We start from the raw sequence: 17,542 nt of genomic DNA on the forward strand, positions 1-17,542 counted from the left end.
CCGAGGATGGAGCGGTAGGGTCAGAACCACCTCAAGAAACCGTCTGATCCCCCTCCTGACGAGGCGAAGAGGGACCAGTGTGTCTTGGTCAAGCGCTACAAAATACGAAAGAGGCTTGGAATCCTAAAGAAGGTTGTCGCGGGCGCAGGCTATGGCCAACTGCCAGGCCCGGGAGAGGGACAAGGTACTCCAGGAATAGGAGTTGCAGTGCGGGATGATGAGGGCGAGGACATAGTAGACATACGGGGGCCTGAGAGCGAGGTACGTTTTTATTACCGCGTTTCACTGGGCGCACAAGCTGACGAGATACAAGGGCAAAATCTCAGGTCCACTGGACGTTCTGTTGGACTATATTTTAGAGGTACACCTACCTAACAGCTCCGTTCATCGTAATAACCGGTCGGTCCTTTACTGCAGACTTCCAACGTGGAGGTGGCTATTGCAAGCGATGACGACGTTGAGAGCATCATTGTACGTTTCGTCATGATTATCTTAGAAGGACAAATATTCATTTCCGCACAGGGTGGCAATTTGGTGATCGACTTTGCGAGCTATCTCCGTCAAGCCCAGCCTCCGGTCGAGGTAGACAGCGCGTGTGAGTTTCTCGCTGCCTGGTGCCAACGGTAGCGGTCTCTAACGATCGTATGCAGTCGGAATGCTTTGTATGGAAGACGTGATCTCTCATGAGCGAGAACAGGCCTTCGCGCATCGTACGTTCACCGTTTTCGACCTGGTAGAATGGCCGAATATCACCCTCGATGTTGCTGGTCGTTTGTGCAATCAGCGTGCCTTCATTGGCCCCACGGAAGACGAGGCCCAAACTGTGAAATCGAAGTGCCCTGAGTTCATCGATACTCGAGACGAATTAATCTCGTCTTCTCCCTCTGTTTTCCCCGTCACCGTCAGCCAACGACAACCTTTTGGCGGCATCGTTCTACACTAATGACGTCCTCGTGTGGAGAGTATCGGACGGGTTATTGGTTCAGTGCCTACGCCACCAGGAACATTCCATGTCACATACAGACCTAATTTGGTCCCTGGCTTTGTCCCCAAACTGCGATACCCTCGTCTCAGGGTCCCACGACAATACCGCGACTATCTGGGATATACGACGTGGTTGTGCACTTCAACGCCTCAAAGGACATAGCGGAATCGTGAACATAATCGCATATGCCCCTCATGGCGCGCTCATCGCCACACGATAAATCTGTCAGACTCTGGGACGCATCAACTGGAGCATGCCTGCAGTCTCTCAGTATTGACAAGGACAAGGGCGTGGACGAGCTAGCCTTCTCTCCGGACGGTTCACGCTTCTACATCAAACTATTCTACTCCTGTTCTATCTATGATACGGAGACCTACACGCACATTGAAGATGTTGACGCGGTTTCCTGGGCGATGTCGCGCCAAGGTGACCGCATCGTCACGACCACCGAAACGGACAAGGCTCGAGTCAAAGTTTGGAACGCGACGACTGGCCAAGAACTCCTTGCGATCAACGAAGGACAAACGCAGCCAGGCCTCGTAACATTCTCGCCAGACGGGGGCGAAGTTCTGTTGACTTGTGAGGCAAACGAAACGGTCAGTATTTACGACTCGTGGACGGGCCAACTGCGTCGCACCCTCAGGCCATCGAACATACCACGTTTTGTGATGTATTCTCCGGATGGGAAGCATGTTGTCTTCGTCGATGAACATAAAGGTGTTGAAGTATATGGCGGGAAGTCGGGAGCGTTCGTTGGGAAGGTTGAAGGATACGGCGACAACGCGAAATGTCATGCGGCTCAGCTTTTACCTGACGGCCAGACCCTTCTGTTGCATCATAGTATTGGCGGGCCTAGGGGCGACGACAGACATGTTCATTTGTATAACATTCGAGATCTAGTGCGGATACGGTAGCACACTATCACTTGCATAGCTCGTTGTATCATGTTACTTGTAGCAAGCGGGCATGGGTGAAGACGATAAACTTTTTATCTCGGATATCGGTCGAGACAATAACCGGGCGGAGGGCATTTCAAGGTTCACAGGCTGTGCGTAGTGATCTGTCGCATGACAGGCAGGCGTATTGAGATATTCACGTAAGCCGAAGTGGCCAGCCAAATGATGGATCCCTGTGATGCAAACATCGGTGGGTATGCCCAGCAACATCCTGTATCTTCCGGCAGCTTTCGACCTAAGCGGACGTCGGCGACCCCGGTTGCCTCTTTCAACTGCAGAGGCAGAATAGTCGCTCGAAACTTTTCCTGTGCACAGCACTGCGACAAAGCTTACGCCCACTAGCGGATCCGTTCCCGACATGGCGCAACTGCAGGCGCAGGTACCCTCGTTTGACATGTAGGGCCTGTGAGGTTTGCGCTCATCTTGATCTGCGTACGAGCGCATCGTCTCCGTATCTCCCGAGCAGCAGTCCTTACGAGCCTGCCTGTAGCCGGTTTGGTGGCCAACAGTGAGCAATGCGGCAAGGGAAGCGCGCTTGGTCGGTGCTGAGAAACGAAGCGGAAATCAACTTCTGGGACGTGCGCGAGAGAAAAAGAATGAGATTATACCTAAGACTGTCCTCAGTCCAGTATGCTATAGGCCCTCGTTCAGACGACGCAGATTGCACTGGCGAAGAGGGGCCATACGCACAGCGTATAACGGCACTGGAGAGTGACTCGGAGACGGCGGCGGAAATGGTGATGAGAGCCGTATAGGCAGCCATCAGTCCCACGCATCGGACATAAGGAAGATGCCAGTGCTGTGCAGAGGGAACATACCGATCCGGACGAACGAGAGGTGCAGCGGGACGAGTAAGTTCATCGAGCTGTAGTTAAGAGCTGATCTGCGTATATAGAATCCTACTAGACGAGGCTGCAGAACGTCACGTTCTGAGCTCACGTTCGCTCACGTTAACTCACGTGCATATGGGCGCTTATGGAACTTACCATCATCGACGTCCACCGGAGGCTGCATTCGACGGAGGTAACTTGCGAAATCGACCACTATTTGGCCTCCCTGTGCGCGAATAAGCCTTTGATCTCTAACTGGATAATTTACACGGTACCTACAGCGGTGGTATCAACGTCGTCACCGCTTGCAATAGCAGTCTCGATATCGGTGGTCTGTTGTCACAAATCTCATGCTCAGCGTGGTGGTGCTAATAATCGAGCACTCGAGCAGAAGTACCTCCAGTATGTAATTGAGAAGGATGTCGAGTGGATCAGAAATCTCGCCCTGATATTTTGTAAGCATGCATTGAGGCTAGTGCGGCACAACATAGCACGTACCTCGCCTTCTAGTATCGGGATGTCCGATTCGTCAAGGTCCCCCTCCTGCGCCATGGCCCCTTCCCTCCCGATATACCCCTGGCGTCTCTTCGATCTGGAAGACCATGGTAGCCTGCGCCCGCGACGATCTTCGTCAAAATTCCAAGCCGCTTTCGCATCTCGTAGCGCCTCACAAAGACGCACTGATCTCTTTCGGCATCTACAAGGCGACGGCCAGACGCGTGCGCCGAGAAGTTGTCACCCTGTCGTTGCATCGTCGGGCCGGTCATGGTGCTCGCGTGTGACACGCCCATGTCAGTCCCCGGAACGCCGCCGGCGCGGCCTCTGACAGAGATGGTAGAGCTCGTACTTGTGTTGCTGAAGACGACTGTGGCCGAGTCGGCCTCGGTCTTGCCCCAGCCACGGATTACGACGAGATTTTCCTGCGTGAGTCGATGCCCGAGGACGCCCGTGGCACAGGCGTACCATTTGCCGTGGTTCCGGGCGATGTACTTCTCCAGGATCTGATTCTCGAATAGCGTCTCGGCATACGTCTCGCTCTTCAGCGCGAGCACCGCACGCCCGGAGGCAAGGGCTGCCTGATCTCGAACGGAGGTTCCCAGAACGAGACTTCTCCTCAAGTGCAGAGGTATCCCAAGTTGAAGAGTGTGATGAACGCGCCTCTGAGTGCGAAGCCGACGTCTCCAATTTGTGACTCCCCCGGCCCGGCGTCTCATGCGGCTCTGGGTACCAAAGCGCGTGGCCTTCGTGAAGCGTCGCAAGACGTGAGAAATAGATTCCGTCAAGTGCAGAGGACGGGCGACGTAGGGTGAACATTAGCGGCGAGTGGGCGGATTTGGTGCAAGTGGGCGGGGCGTTGATGGCGATGTAGGACTAGCGTTGTTAGCCTGATGGTTTCGCACGACTCAAGTCGGTAACTAGCCAGTGTACCACATCTACTGTTCGCCATAGAATATAGGTGCAGATCGTATGACGAGTCGTAGATGTCTCGTGCTAAACTGTCGTTTGCAGCGAAAAGAGAGCAAAAATCATCAGCGCGTCGTGGCGCTTTGGTGCGCCTCAGTCACGTGATTTCAGACGGGCGCGCCTACCGTGACCTCGTCACGTCATGCCTAAGCTCAGCGTCCTTCAGCTACGTACTGCGGTATCAGAAATTCAGTGCTGATGCATTGATACGCTGACGAATACAGGAAGCCAGAGGACCTTTTTATCTTGCAATTTCCACGCTCCAAACTCCGAGGATCAGACATGGACGTCTGGACGCGCGAGGGCGCTGTCTTGATCACAGAGTTACGTGTCTCCAGCTAGCACACCCGAACACGTTCTTGACCATCTCTATCTGTTTCTCTCTTGTAAACCTCCTACGCCGGATGTGAAAGACCGCCAGCGCAGCCGGCGCCGGTCTGCACCGGAGATTCACTCGAGACGCGATCTTGTAGCAGCAGCAGCCCCTAGCGCTTGCCAACGACTGAGAGCCGGAGGCCTGCAGTCTACCATCTGGATCAGTCAGTTCGTTTCTTTTTGACGAGTGACGTTTGAGCTGACCTCCGAGAGCCATGGGTTCAATGACGCGGGCAGGTGCCCAGTAGACCTGTATCTTTCAATGCGACTTTCAGGCTGATTCATACCCTCTTCTGTACGACCGCCGTTCGCGTCTTGGATTTCTTCAAAATATCCGATTATGTCTACGTGAGAAGTCCGGTCGCGCGTCCGTTGTTCGGATCGCCCTACAACACGCTATCCGCTCGCCCTTACGGCAGATCGGCTTGGCACGCGCGCCCTTTCCGGAGCGTCTTCGACATCGACGCGCCCGCACACGCCGGTGTCTCGTCGTGCGGCTTGTTGGCGCTACTTACACCTGCGGCGCTCGTCAACACAGGCTGCGCGTTTTGGCTTGACGGCGTTCCGATGCGCGTTGTCAAGCGGTTTGTCGCGCCTCTCGCCGAACCTGGCGCGATGTTTAGGACATATCGGCTTTTCTTCACGCGCGGCTGGTGTTTGATGTCGTCCGCCCCCCCCCCCCCCCAGATCTGGATCCACATCGGACGGGGCTTCGCGCTCTAGGAAGCTGCAGGTCGAGGGTGTCAATCAGCACACCCGTCCGGCACTGCGGACTCAGCTGGTTGCGCAAAAGTACGTGAACGGGGTCACGTACTGTGTGCTTCCATGAATCTCTGGCGGACGTTTGCATATTCAGTACTCTGACGTCATATTCCCTGGTCGAGGAGTGTGTGGGGATTCAGCCAGTACGTCTTTCTGACTCCTGCCAGACAAGCTTCTCCCTTGTTCAGCAGTTTGTGAGATGCCTTCCATTGACAGCGGCGGCGGACATGCCATGCGTCTTTACTGAACTGGCTGCCACGGTCCCCTGACCGGCAGCCTCATTCGAGAATATCCTGCGCTGCGACGGCCTAGCGTGCAGTAGTTCAGCGGTCGCTGTGAAACATACGCCGGGTCCGGTCAGTGGATATCGTCGGCTGCAAAAGTCTTATGGGCGCCTGTATTTCATGGAATCGTGTCAGTACCCTGAATTCCTCCGGGTATAGAGATGCCAAGGGTCTCATAACGTTGTCCGAAGCTAGACCGCGATAGAATGTAGTCCGAGTTTTGCGGTCGTGGCAAGTCAGGAAGAGGGCTTTGGCCATCCCAGCTCATGTACGCACGTACCACCGTGACTATATGCGTACCATTTTGCGCAGAGGTGCGCTTACATAAACGCTTGGTGGCGTTTGATAGGGGCTAAGCTCGCGTGGCAGCTCCCCTCTTCTCCTCGACGACCAACCTGGTTGAGCTCTTGCCGTCTCCACTCGCTTTCCGGACACCGGATTGCGTTGCGTTGCGTCAAGCTTTCTGTGAATCGAGGTCCCGTGCAAGTCTCTTCGTGCCTCCCGTGACCTGTCATGCGGGGCAGCCCAGCCGCCGTGACAACCAGGCATGTTCACACAATGGTCGCCATATCGGCATATGGGCTGACTTGCCTTATCAAGATGCTGCTAGCTGTTTGGAGCAAGTCCCGTGTTGCGCGTCCGGCCGCGTGACTGCCAGGAGCTTGGAGCCATGTATACATGCTGTCAGAAGGTCGTGTGACGTGATAAATGTGAAGAATGGGCCCCTGGTGCGTACCATGCTTTCTGAGTGTCTTGTATACCCATCGGGTGCACACTCAGAATCATTCTCCTGTGCGGCGGACACGAAGACTGCAGATGCGTCCCACGGCGCTCGGGGCTCGTGCCGACATCCACATCGAAGACGCCGTCACAAGACCTGCAAAGGCAGCCACATGCAGGGACCCTGCGGAAAAGTGCTGTCTTCGACATCTCGGAATCGCGGCAGCGCCGCAGCTGGTCGCGCCCCGCGTGACGCGTACCGTTACGGCAAAGCTCGCCCAAAATGGCTAGGTGGGAACGGACACGACGTTCTGCACCGCATTCGACACTCTATCGGAGCCATCGAGGCATCTCTTCCCCACATCTTCGATGCCCAGCTTCTCGTGCGAGCCCTGGTTGAATGCGACAATGAACGCCATGAGGCACATTCCCAGGCTTCGCTCGTCTGGGAGCGGTCAGCCACCATCTGGGCAGCGCTGTGACTGCGACTGCCCCGGTACGCGCGTGATGCCGACCTGATCAGTCCATCTGTCACGTCTGTCTCATGTCGCGCGGCGTATATATATATATATAGACAGCCGTCCTCCTCCCCCTCGCCGATCCCGTGCCTTTCTGCCCCGCAACCCCGCACCACCACCATGCTCAACAGGACGCTCCCGTTCTACCTCGAGGACCGCACCGGCCAGCTCTCAGAGTCCGACTTTGACGACATGTACGACCGCGTCTTCCTCCGCCTCGCGCCGCCCCAGCCGGCCGCCGCGCCCCAGTTCTCCCGCTCCTTCTCCTCGAGCTCCGCGTCCAGCGCGCTCAGCTACGACAGCAGCGCGTCGTCGCCAGAGTCCGCTGCGGCGGCGGCGGCGCCCTCGGACCCGCGCACAGTCGCGATATACAACACGGGCCGGCGGTCGAGCACGCGCGAGTACCTCAGCGGCCGCCGCACGTCGCGCTCGCTCCCGCGCCCGGCTGTCGTGCTCGAGTTCGGCCGGCACGGCGCGCTCGGGGCTGTCGTGTTCGATCTCGCGGGGAAGGGCCCGGAGAGGAAGGTGCAGATGGGCCAGTGGCTGCGCAAGACGGGCATGTTCTCGGGGTGCGTGTGTCGTGTCCGCGCGCTCGTCGGACTCGGGCTGATGGCGCGTGTCGCTGCTAGGTCGCTCTCGAGGAAGTTTGTCGCCTCGGACGGGCACGAATATAGGTGGATACGTCGACCGAGTGATGGTACAGAGTGGATGGTACGTCGCCTCTTGGTCCTCGCGTGCACAGCGTCGTCCTGACGAACCGCAGCTCGTCACGGCGCCCACCTCGCTCAACGTCCCGTCCTCTCCCCTGTCGTCCTCTCCCACATCATCGCTCCTTTCCTCTTCACCGCTCTCCTCGTCACCACTCTCCTCCTCGCCATCCTCGGTGTCGTCCATGCACGAGCAGCGCGACGCCGTCGTCGCGTCGTACACGCTCAAGCCGCCCTCGAAGCCCGCATACAACACGTCCGGCAACGTGCTCATGATCGGCGAGGCGTGGGGCGGGATCGCTGTCGGTTCGTATTCCGGGTTCTCGTCGTGCTGGCGCGCTGTTGTTGAGCTGACCCACGGACGCCCTGCACAGAGATCCTCGCGAGCCTCGTCGTCATGCGGCACATCGCTGCGCACGGGCTGTGAGGCCCCGGTGTGCGCGGACATACCGCGTCCTACGGGCTTCTCGGCCGGACTTCGTCTCTGTATTGTTTTACTTCATCATTCGCGCTTCGCGGCTTTCGTTTCTTGACGTTGACTCCTCTACTCATATTTGCATGCTCCTCGGACACTCATCCACACTTTTTGGCTCCTCGCATCTCGCATCCACGCTCGCACTTGTACCACTAGCACACTTTTTTTTTTCCCATCGCACTCTCCACGCACCGTGCCCCCCCCCCCCCGGCATATACGCACCTAATCACATAGCACACGACGTTCACAGCCAATTGCGCAATCATCACCATTTCACAGCCTGTTCTCATAAACGTACGATCCCAAAGCAACCCCGCGCAGTCTGGCCATCGGCGTCCGGGCTCGTACATCCGTCCGACTGACAATCGCTGAGCGCCCCGAAGCGCGCTCCAAGCGCCAGTATTTCGCGTCGAGCGCCCGTGCCCCGGCACTGATCGCCGTTCGGGGCGTGCGCAGCGTCTTTCGACAGCGTACGGACGCGCGTCGTAGGCGAGCGCGGTCACGGCGGCGACGCGCGCCGCCAGGGGACCGGGGCGTCGTTCTTGCTGTAACTTATCGGGAACGAAGGAGCCCGGACGCTGGCCCGGAACTCTTCCCAATTCTCTACTGGATGGAACTGCTTTTGCGTGCAAGAGTGAAAGGCTGGGTACGCCGAATGATGGCTGGCCGGCCAGTTTTTCGGAGGTTTGTAAGGGCCCGCTGTGTGCCACAGACCTGAGATTTCTCAGCCCGTCTGTGATGCATGCATACCGGCAGGCTACTCTGTGACCTTGCGACAGAGACTTTGGAAGCACAACATCTGCGTTCGTTGCGCCTACTAACCTTGGGGCCTTCCCTCGTCGCATTTCTCCACAACAGCAATGTTTCCGTATTATTGATTATAAGAAGTTAGAATAGTCAGACATCGCCACACTATATGTATGCTATCGTAATCGCAACACATCCTGGATATAAAGCAGCCGGAGCCGGCCCGAACGAGGGGTGCACGACCAGAGTCCGACTGTCAGGCAAGAACCGCAGCTTGCAGACGTCTCCAAGCGCCTCGAAGCCTGCGAGGAACGCCCCCGACGCCGCATCAAACACCTGCACCGCCCCGCTCGCCCCGCACAGCGCGACGCTGTCGCCGTTCGGGGCGTATGCTGCGCGGCATGGCGTCTCGGACAGCCTGTACACGCGCCGCAGCACGCCGGTACGCGCGTCGTAGGCGAGCGCGGTCCTGTCGGCGGCGCATGCCACCAGGACTTCCGTCCCGTCTGGGGAGAGCGCGACAGGGCCCGACGGTGCATTCGGGTGGGCGATGCTGTGGAGCTCCTTGCCGGTGACTGAACTCCAAACTTTCACTTCGCGTGCCCCGGCAGTGATGATGCGATCGCCGCAGAGCGACCACTGGACTTGAAGCTATCTCTTCTCGTCATGCCGCAACGTAGCGAGACGTGCGTTCGCTTGGACATCATTGATGAGACACGAGGCGGACGACGCGACGCAGAGGCGCGCGTTGTCCGGGGAAAAGGCGAGTTCGGATATGACGGCGTCAACGTCGGCCGCGAAGGAGTGCAAGCACGTTCCAGTTTGGACGTCCCAAATCTTCACAGACCCGTCGTCCTCGAACGCGGTGGCGACGAGCGCGCCATGCGGGGCATACGCCACCGCGCCGACCGGCGCGCGATGTCCGCGCAGACGCAACAGCGCTCGCCCGCTCCGCACGTCCCACACGATCGCCGTCGTGTCGCACGACCCCAAGACGAGCGTGCGGCCGTCGGGCGCGACGGCGATGGCGGACACGATGTGCGCGCAGCCCTGGTCGCTCAGGCGCTGCACGAGCAGGCCGTCGGGCAGGCGCCACACGAGCACCTCGGTGTTCCCGAACGACGCGGCGAGGAGCGTGCCGTCGGGCGACAGGACGCAGTGCTCGCATTCGCGCCGGGGGTCGCGCGCGTCGGAGAGGACGAGCTGCTTCAGCTTTGCGTGCGCGCGCGGACGTGTCCGCGGCGTCGATGGAGACGCACGCGTCCACCAGCTCCCCGGCACTGTCGAGGGTTATGTGCAGCCAGTCCGCCACGTCGGATGGGGTGATTTTGCGGCGGGCAAATGTACTGGCAAGCTCGTGGGAGATAACGTCTTCCATGCACAGAAATCCGACTGGGCGAGTGGTCGTCATGAGGCTGCGCTGTGTTATCTCCAGAAAATCTAATGACTCACACGTGCCATCAACCTGCACTGGAGGCTGTACTTGGCGGAGATAACTTGCAAAATCGACCACTCGATTTCCAGCCTGCGAGAAAATGAGTGTTTGCGCTCTGGAATAACATTTATGAGGAAGCGTACAACAATGCTCTCAACGTCGTCGTCACAGGCGATGACGACTTCAGCACTAGACGCCTGCAACAACAAGTTCACGACTTAACGTGGTCAATTGGATGACTGAGTAGGCTCACCTCTAGCATGTAGTCCAAAAGGACGTCCAGTGGATCATAAATCTCGCCCTAGCACTTCCATCAGTTTCTGCACCTCGCGATACATGATATCGAAACACATACATTACACTCAAGATCCAGTACGTTCACCTCTTCAATGCTCTCGTCCTCCTGCGCTAAGACTGTTTCCGCTCCCGAGGCACTCCTGGCGCCTTCTGAATCGGGAAGAGAGTGGTAGCCCGCGCCTGCGACCACTTTATTTGGAAATATCGCTCGTTTTCGCGTCTTGTGACATTTCACGAAGACCGACTGATCTCTCTTTGCCTCCACCAGCCGGCGTCCGGGCACGCTCGTCAGGTAGTCCTCGCCGTGTCGCTGCATCACCGGTCCCGACTCGGCGCTCGTGTGCATCCCGTGCAGATGGAGCCCCGCCAAGGGTCCGAAACGACGCGCTCGTGCTCGTGCTCGTGTTGCTGAAGGCCGCCGCCGCCCAGTCCGCGGAGGTCTTGACCCAACCGCTGACCATGACGAGGTCTCCACACCGGACTAGACTCCCGAGGTCGCGCGTCGCGTACGCGTACCAGCTGTCGAAGTTCCGGGCGACGTACTGCTTCAGGGCCTGGTTCTCGAATATCGTCTCGGCGCGCGCCTCGCTCCTCAGTGCAAGCACTGCGCCTTGCGCAGCCTTGCAGGTGTATTCGGCGCTCAGGGTGACAAACGCGTTGGCACCAGCCGTCCTGCGATAATATCGACGTAATTTTCTCTCCCAAAAAATTAAGTACGCTTACAGATCTGCTGGGGCGCGCGGCTCCTTTCTCTCGGCACCATGGATGCGATAATGATCTGGTGCGAGCGGGCGGCGCCTGCGGTCAATTCTGAGGAGCCCCGGAGGCAGCGGCTCTGTGATTTCGAACGGCGGCTCCCAAAACATGACAGCGTTCTCGGGCACAGAGACATTGAGATTGAACAGTCGGATGAACGCGCCTTCAAGGATGTAGCCCACGTCGCCGATCTGCGGCTCGCCCGACTCGTGCGGCTCCGGGTACCAGAGTGCGCGGCCTAGGTAGAGCGTCTTGAGACCGGATGAGTAGATCTTGTCTGGTGTAGATAGAGGACGAGACCAGCGGAATAGTCGCATAATATCTGAGATATACGTAAGACGAAAGGTGGGAAGCAGTCCGGGAGGGTGAGGGGACTGGGGAAGAAAGGTGCAAGGCCCCGGCTGGGACGCGTAAGCACTCTAAGTAGATTCCTGAGTTAGGACGTCATCAGTTTGATCATCTCGCGCGATGTAGCGGGCACCCAAACCCTGGGTCAGTGTCTTGCGAGACCATTTCTTCCTGTCTTCATGCCGTATGACAGCCCGGGAATGCGAATTTTGTCTTTGGCTGGAGCACTCGAGGCACTATTCATTTAATAGTGATGCTTATTTCATAATAAGGAGCCCCATCAGTGCGTCCAAATATTACGGATGAGTTACTTTAACACACACGGAAAGTAGCGGTTATGACAACAACACCACACAACCTCTGATGCGGTAACAGCGATACTATGATGGCAGTCATAATGCTGATACGGGGGCTTTGATACTGCGTACAGTTCCGAATAGAGTCGCTTACCGCCGCGCGATGGTGGCTGCCGGGGGTTCGTCGTCGTCGTCCGCGGTAAACTCGGCGATACCTCAAAAGGAGTACTCTGCATAATTGCCTCGTGGTGTTTGATGCGCCGCCAGTCACGTGGACGCGCGCCGATCTTCCATGTTACCGTGAGAATGATCCGCACCTCAGCCCATACACTCAAGCTCAGTCATCAACGTCTCAAACTTCGATGTTGCAGCTTCCTGCCCATAAAGTAAACCTTTTCACTATAACAACTCCCATTTCTATGCTGACCTGGCTGCGGTAGGTTGGAATCATTGGATCCAAGACGCACCGGCCGGATGCACTGGCATTCAGCCTGGCGGGGAGCGGCTCACTCCGTTGTATTAATTGTCGTCTTTTCCCACAACATAAAATTTCCCAAATTCGCACCGACGACGTACTCACGCTATGAAATATATGGATGAACCACTACAGTCAATAAAGGAGCGTACAGGATGGACAATCAGACAGACAAAGTGTAATGCGCTCGTCTCATTCCCACGAAGCTCCGCCGCGATACCTCGAGATCGGTGGTTATTTCATCAGCGTATCCGCAAGACGTTCCCGACATCCCACAAACATATCGCACCTGTCTCATCGGCTGTGAGAAGTCGTCGGTTATCCGGTAGAAATTGTATGACTGATGTATCTGTAGCGTTGGGGCCCCGAAACTCTGCCACAAACTTCATGGATCTGCCCATCCATACCCTGATCTTTCCTTCGCGATCCGCGGCGGCGAGCAAGTTGCCATCAGGTGAGAATGTTATTGCATTGATGCCGGTCTCCATGCTGGTCATACTTGATTGCGTCCCCGTAGAAGCATTTTGAACGATAGCAAAGGCGTCGTGCGAGGCGGTTGCGAGGCGGCGGCCATCCGGTGTGAACGCAGCGGAAGAGATGTGGTCATGATATTTATCGATCTTTACGAGCTTTTCGAAGCTGTGCGCGTCGTATATATGTCCAACGCGGTTGCCATCATTTACGAATAGACGGTCTCCCTTAGGGGAGAATGCGCAAAGGCAATCTTTGGCAGACCACAGGACGGCGAGTTGGATCACAGGGGAGCCTGGGTTATATACAACGACTGAGCTACTTGTCTGCGCGGCCAGCCGTGAGCCATCCGGGGAGAACTGAATATTCTGCACCGGAGAGTCATGATGGTAGTTCAAAGACGGTTCTCCACTTGAAGCGTTCCAGATCTTCATCAAACCATCTTCGGCGCCAGTTACAATGCGTGACCCATCGGGTGCGTATGCGATGGCATTGACGGGCTCGCTATGGCCCTCCAGACGTAGGAGTGGATCGCTGGACTTGACATCCCAAACCACGACGACGGCATCCAGCGCCCCAGAGATCTGCTTGCCATCGGGAGAGAATGCGAGAGCAAGAATCGTAGCAGCGGGGTCTGTCGCAATGCGTTGCACGTTAAAGCCGTCTGACAACCTCCAGATCATGATAACATCGCTGTCCCATGTAGATGCCAGCAATCGTCCGTCCTTGGAGATCGCGAACGCGTGCTCAGCGCTGTCTTCTCCCGACGGATTGCTGAACACAAGGTACGGCCACTTGTCCTGTCCCATCCTCGTTTCTGCGTGTGATGATAGGCGTGCGGTAGCTCCGTCCAGGCTGCCAGCTCCAGCCTGGGTAATACGCGGCCATTCGCCGAGATCCACGGAGGTGATGTGGCGTCGTTCAAATTGGCGAGCCATCTCTTTCGACAGTAAGCCAGGGATCGAGATCGTTCCACCTGTTATGAATATGAAAATCGTCAGCTCTGGGAGTATGTTCTTGCAGTGTACATCAGTACGCACACATGTCATGCACCTCAACTGGCGGCTGGACGTCACGGAGGTACGCTGCAAGATCCATTGGCCAAGCATTGCCCTAGTAATCAGGTAAGTCCGTTTGATTCGTGTTACGTTCGAGCGCAACTTACCCCTACAATATCCTCCAGGTCCTCATCCCGAGCAAGTGCAACATCCGCGTTCGATACCTGCAATATACAGTATCAGTCCTTGTAGGGAAGCCCGAAAACTTGAGGCGATCTCGCACCTCAAGGATATAGTCGAGCAGTATATCTAATGGATCGATGCCTTTCTGTCGGTACAATCAGTTGACCATACGAGACTAGCAGGTTTAGGTGCTCACCGCATTCATTATATGAATAGTCTGTTCGTCGAGATCATCTTCGTTTTCTGCGCTGCCTGCGACCGCGAGACCCTCTTGGGCACCCCACCCATCGCTCCCACTGGAGGACTTATCATACCCTGCGCCCGCCACGATCTTGCGCAGAATTATAAATCTTCTCTTGATCTTATACCGCCTGAGAAATAGGCACTGATCTCGTCTTAGATCTGTTAGAGGTGTACCCCGAGGCCTCGGATACATCGACCCTTGCCGGTGCACCCTGGGGCCCGACAGAATCCGGGAACGCGACCTGAAGAGCTCGAGGGAGGCGAATCTTCCCGCCTGCCCTTGCACAGACGCGTAGTGCTTCGTGCTGTAGCTGCTGAACGTGGTCGCTGCCCAGTCTGCAGAGCTCTTGGTCCAGCCGCTCACGAGCACGATGTCCTCTGGACGTATGTCCTGCCTGAGCACGTCGCGCACGTACGCGCACCAGTGCTCGTGCTGCCGCACCATGTGCTGCTTGATCCGGAGGTCGTCGAACACCGTCTCTTCGTGCGCCTGGCTTTGCAGGACCAGCAGCGCCCCCTGTGTTTCTTTGCATGTGTACCCGGCACTTAGTGAGGCGACAGCGTCGGAAAGGGCAGCACTGCGGCGGGTAAGCTCGGTCAAGGGCTCAGCTAGCTCTGCACTCACACCGATACGCTACCAGAGGTCTCTCTGCGATAAACTCCTCGGCTGCGATACTGATCGGGAGCTATTGGGGCGTGTCGTCTGTCGGCGCGGAATACCCCTTCAGGCAGCGTGTCTGTCGGCTCAAAGGGCGCGTCCCAGAAGGTAACCGCATAGTCTTCCTTTGACGTGTTGATGTTAAAAAGTCTTATAAATGCGCCTCGTGACACATAGCCTACGTCTCCGATCTGCGGTTCCCCTGTCTCGTGAGGCTCGGGATGCCATAGGGCGTATCCAAGCCCCAGGCAGAATAGACTGGAAGGGTACACAGTGTATGGGACGGGTGAGTCTTGAGAGCTCTCGGAACGAAATAGTTTGAACATGGCAGGGTTGGTGAGGAGATCAATAAGCCTTTGATACAAGAACAGAGTGATGGTGCATGAAACTGTAGACAGTACGCGACGGATTGATCGATGTTAGCTGGGTATGGGCGTCATTTGAGCAATTTTTCACACGATAAAAGACGCATTTCCAGTGCATTTTCAGCGGTAAAATGGCACCTTCTCAGAGGCGCAGATAAAACTGTTCGTTTCTCTATCTTACGAGCCCCTGGAAGCCGCCGCAAATTGTCTAACAGCACTTTGTAGTGGAACCTCGACCATGGCCGATACATGGTATCCCGAATGCCCTTTATCGTTGTTTCAAGTACAAAAGCGCGCTAAGTCCCACATTAATGCTAGCACTGCGTAACACTCCAGGCTTTATATTATGGGAAAGTGGAGTTACCATAGAGCTTGCACGCGGCGCCTCACGCAAAGACTTGTGCTCAATGAAGTACCTAGGCGTTCGAAAGCGTAATGGATTAATGGCCGTTTCAAGGCCTAATGGCTAATCCCTGTGATTTCTGCGCACAAATTGGCGAAAGAGTGGGATAGTACCTCTTTGGAGGCCGGCTGAGCAACCGGCGTATTGTCGGAATAGCGTTTCGGCATCTTCCGCACCAACCGGAGTTCGGCGCTTCGGGGCGAACCAACTCGTCTTTCGACCAACCCAGCAACAACGCGACTATCTGCAGACTGTGGACGTCGCAGCGCTACTTGAATGACTCTTCACCTTTCATAGACCTCCCCGGTCCACGCAACCGCGTTACCTCGAGCTCTCAGTACTTCAGCCCTCTTCGCGAAATTCCTCACGGATTGTGTCACCTGCGACTGTCCCTCGACCCTACTTTGGCCAATTAAACATACGCCATCCTGCATAGATACTATGTGTGGTCGGAGGGCTGTCTGAAGTACTCGATGAGTCTGACAGCTTGTTCGCGGCAGAACACGTTCGCTCAAGATCAGTACTTCACCACTGAAGTGTGTTCCGTGGTTAGGGCATGCTCGCTATATTCGCTACCTTGCAAACAGTGACCATAATCTGTGCTACGAGCGGTGGGATTCCGCGCATTTGTTGCCCATGTTTCTTTCGTCGTCCAAGGTTTGTGAATCTCATCTTCTCTGACGTTACATGCGACCAGATATAATGTTAGGCAACCTTCATGTCAATACACCCGCCTTCTCGAATCATTCAGCACGAAAGAGATGGATCGGCTCATTTCAACATCACCCTTTCCGCCTACGAGAATAATGATCACGATTTGTTTTCTCTACGTGATCGAGTCAACCTCTTGAGTGCTTCGATTGAGTTTCGAGCTGCGCGAGGTACAGTCTGCTGGTATGTTAAAACAGTACATTTAAAACCATCCGAGCAAGACATCGTTCAAACGCTTGACGAAGTACCTCGAAGGTCATATTAGAGATACGAATGGAAAGGTACCATTGCAACCCCAATCCGCTTGCTGAAAGCATTCCAAACATGCGCCGACTGCATCTGAGACCTCAACACAGGTGCGAAACTTCTGTGGACTGGATAAGGTACCTCAAGGACGTGCATGCGGCTTAATGGCTGACCATTCTGCACTCCCTTCGAAGCAGCTTAGCAGCTAACTCTTCGTGCGTTCGAGAGTCGCCTGCAGCATGGCCTCGGCCATGCAATAACCGGTTCATTGGACGACGGTAACCGAGGTTAACACCGGATAATGGAAAGGCATGTGGCGACCCTCTATATATCTGCTTCTCGACTAGTCTTTGTACAGTTGCTGATTGAATGTCTATGTAGGCAAACACGGACCTTGGATCTTCTGGAAAGACGGCGCACGCGAGGGTGAGTTGCGCCGGACGTCCACCTCCTGTTGTTGTTGTTAAGCGTCAACGACATGAGGTAGCGCGGACTTGCCCTGAGGGAATTTGGACCTGAATTGGCCCGCCGAGAAACTCCGCTGCCTTTGTTACCCTATAGTACGTTTCATCGTTTGCATGCTTAGGCATGCGTCATCGCCCTCATACATTATCGCAAACACAGGCTCTCGGCCGCTCCACAATGTCAAGTTCGCTCACTTCACGACCTAGTTCCACAACATGCGTTGGGACACGAAAGAGTCTGAATAGCTCGCCGGTTTAAAGCGGCATAAGATGGCTTAGCAGGCGGTCGCATGCATATGAGCCTCGAAATCTTCACAATGTCGTAACCGTCTGAGATCATGATTTGCAGCGCTCAGAACCTGATTAGTGT

The 17,542-nt window shown here is 56.1% G+C and overlaps 8 protein-coding genes across 8 annotated transcripts; 3 read left to right on the forward strand and 5 right to left on the reverse strand.

Annotated features, from left to right (window-relative positions):
- Positions 1–609: 609 nt before the first annotated feature.
- Positions 610–2,489, forward strand: PHACADRAFT_248929 (uncharacterized protein). Its single transcript, XM_007391364.1, has one exon. It carries the CDS (start codon positions 1,180–1,182, stop codon positions 1,897–1,899), a length of 720 nt encoding a protein of 239 aa, XP_007391426.1. The 5' UTR covers positions 610–1,179; the 3' UTR covers positions 1,900–2,489.
- Positions 2,490–3,252: 763 nt separating this feature from the next.
- Positions 3,253–4,271, forward strand: PHACADRAFT_248930 (uncharacterized protein). Its single transcript, XM_007391365.1, has one exon. It carries the CDS (start codon positions 3,374–3,376, stop codon positions 3,551–3,553), a length of 180 nt encoding a protein of 59 aa, XP_007391427.1. The 5' UTR covers positions 3,253–3,373; the 3' UTR covers positions 3,554–4,271.
- A 1,979-nt stretch (positions 4,272–6,250) lies between these two features.
- Positions 6,251–6,640, reverse strand: PHACADRAFT_248931 (uncharacterized protein). Its single transcript, XM_007391366.1, has one exon. The coding sequence runs from the start codon at positions 6,584–6,586 to the stop codon at positions 6,341–6,343; it is 246 nt and encodes an 81-aa protein (XP_007391428.1). The 5' UTR covers positions 6,587–6,640; the 3' UTR covers positions 6,251–6,340.
- Positions 6,641–6,650: 10 nt separating this feature from the next.
- Positions 6,651–8,831, forward strand: PHACADRAFT_248932 (uncharacterized protein). Its single transcript, XM_007391367.1, has one exon. The coding sequence runs from the start codon at positions 7,015–7,017 to the stop codon at positions 7,645–7,647; it is 633 nt and encodes a 210-aa protein (XP_007391429.1). The 5' UTR covers positions 6,651–7,014; the 3' UTR covers positions 7,648–8,831.
- Positions 8,832–8,930: 99 nt separating this feature from the next.
- On the reverse strand, positions 8,931–10,225 carry PHACADRAFT_248933 (uncharacterized protein). The gene is made up of 2 exons (XM_007391368.1): positions 10,091–10,225; positions 8,931–10,026 (listed from the first exon to the last, which is right to left on the reverse strand). Exons 1-2 carry the CDS (start codon positions 10,199–10,201, stop codon positions 9,475–9,477), a joined length of 663 nt encoding a protein of 220 aa, XP_007391430.1. The 5' UTR covers positions 10,202–10,225; the 3' UTR covers positions 8,931–9,474.
- A 380-nt stretch (positions 10,226–10,605) lies between these two features.
- Positions 10,606–11,740, reverse strand: PHACADRAFT_248935 (uncharacterized protein). The gene has a single exon (XM_007391369.1). It carries the CDS (start codon positions 11,626–11,628, stop codon positions 11,275–11,277), a length of 354 nt encoding a protein of 117 aa, XP_007391431.1. The 5' UTR covers positions 11,629–11,740; the 3' UTR covers positions 10,606–11,274.
- A 671-nt stretch (positions 11,741–12,411) lies between these two features.
- Positions 12,412–13,893, reverse strand: PHACADRAFT_248936 (uncharacterized protein). The gene has a single exon (XM_007391370.1). The coding sequence runs from the start codon at positions 13,837–13,839 to the stop codon at positions 12,673–12,675; it is 1,167 nt and encodes a 388-aa protein (XP_007391432.1). The 5' UTR covers positions 13,840–13,893; the 3' UTR covers positions 12,412–12,672.
- Positions 13,894–14,936: 1,043 nt separating this feature from the next.
- Positions 14,937–15,365, reverse strand: PHACADRAFT_248938 (uncharacterized protein). The gene has a single exon (XM_007391371.1). It carries the CDS (start codon positions 15,307–15,309, stop codon positions 14,947–14,949), a length of 363 nt encoding a protein of 120 aa, XP_007391433.1. The 5' UTR covers positions 15,310–15,365; the 3' UTR covers positions 14,937–14,946.
- Between the last annotated feature and the right edge of the window lie 2,177 nt (positions 15,366–17,542).

The sequence above is a fragment of the Phanerochaete carnosa genome, assembly GCF_000300595.1.
Source record: "Phanerochaete carnosa HHB-10118-sp unplaced genomic scaffold PHACAscaffold_2, whole genome shotgun sequence".
Classification (NCBI taxonomy): domain Eukaryota; kingdom Fungi; phylum Basidiomycota; class Agaricomycetes; order Polyporales; family Phanerochaetaceae; genus Phanerochaete; species Phanerochaete carnosa.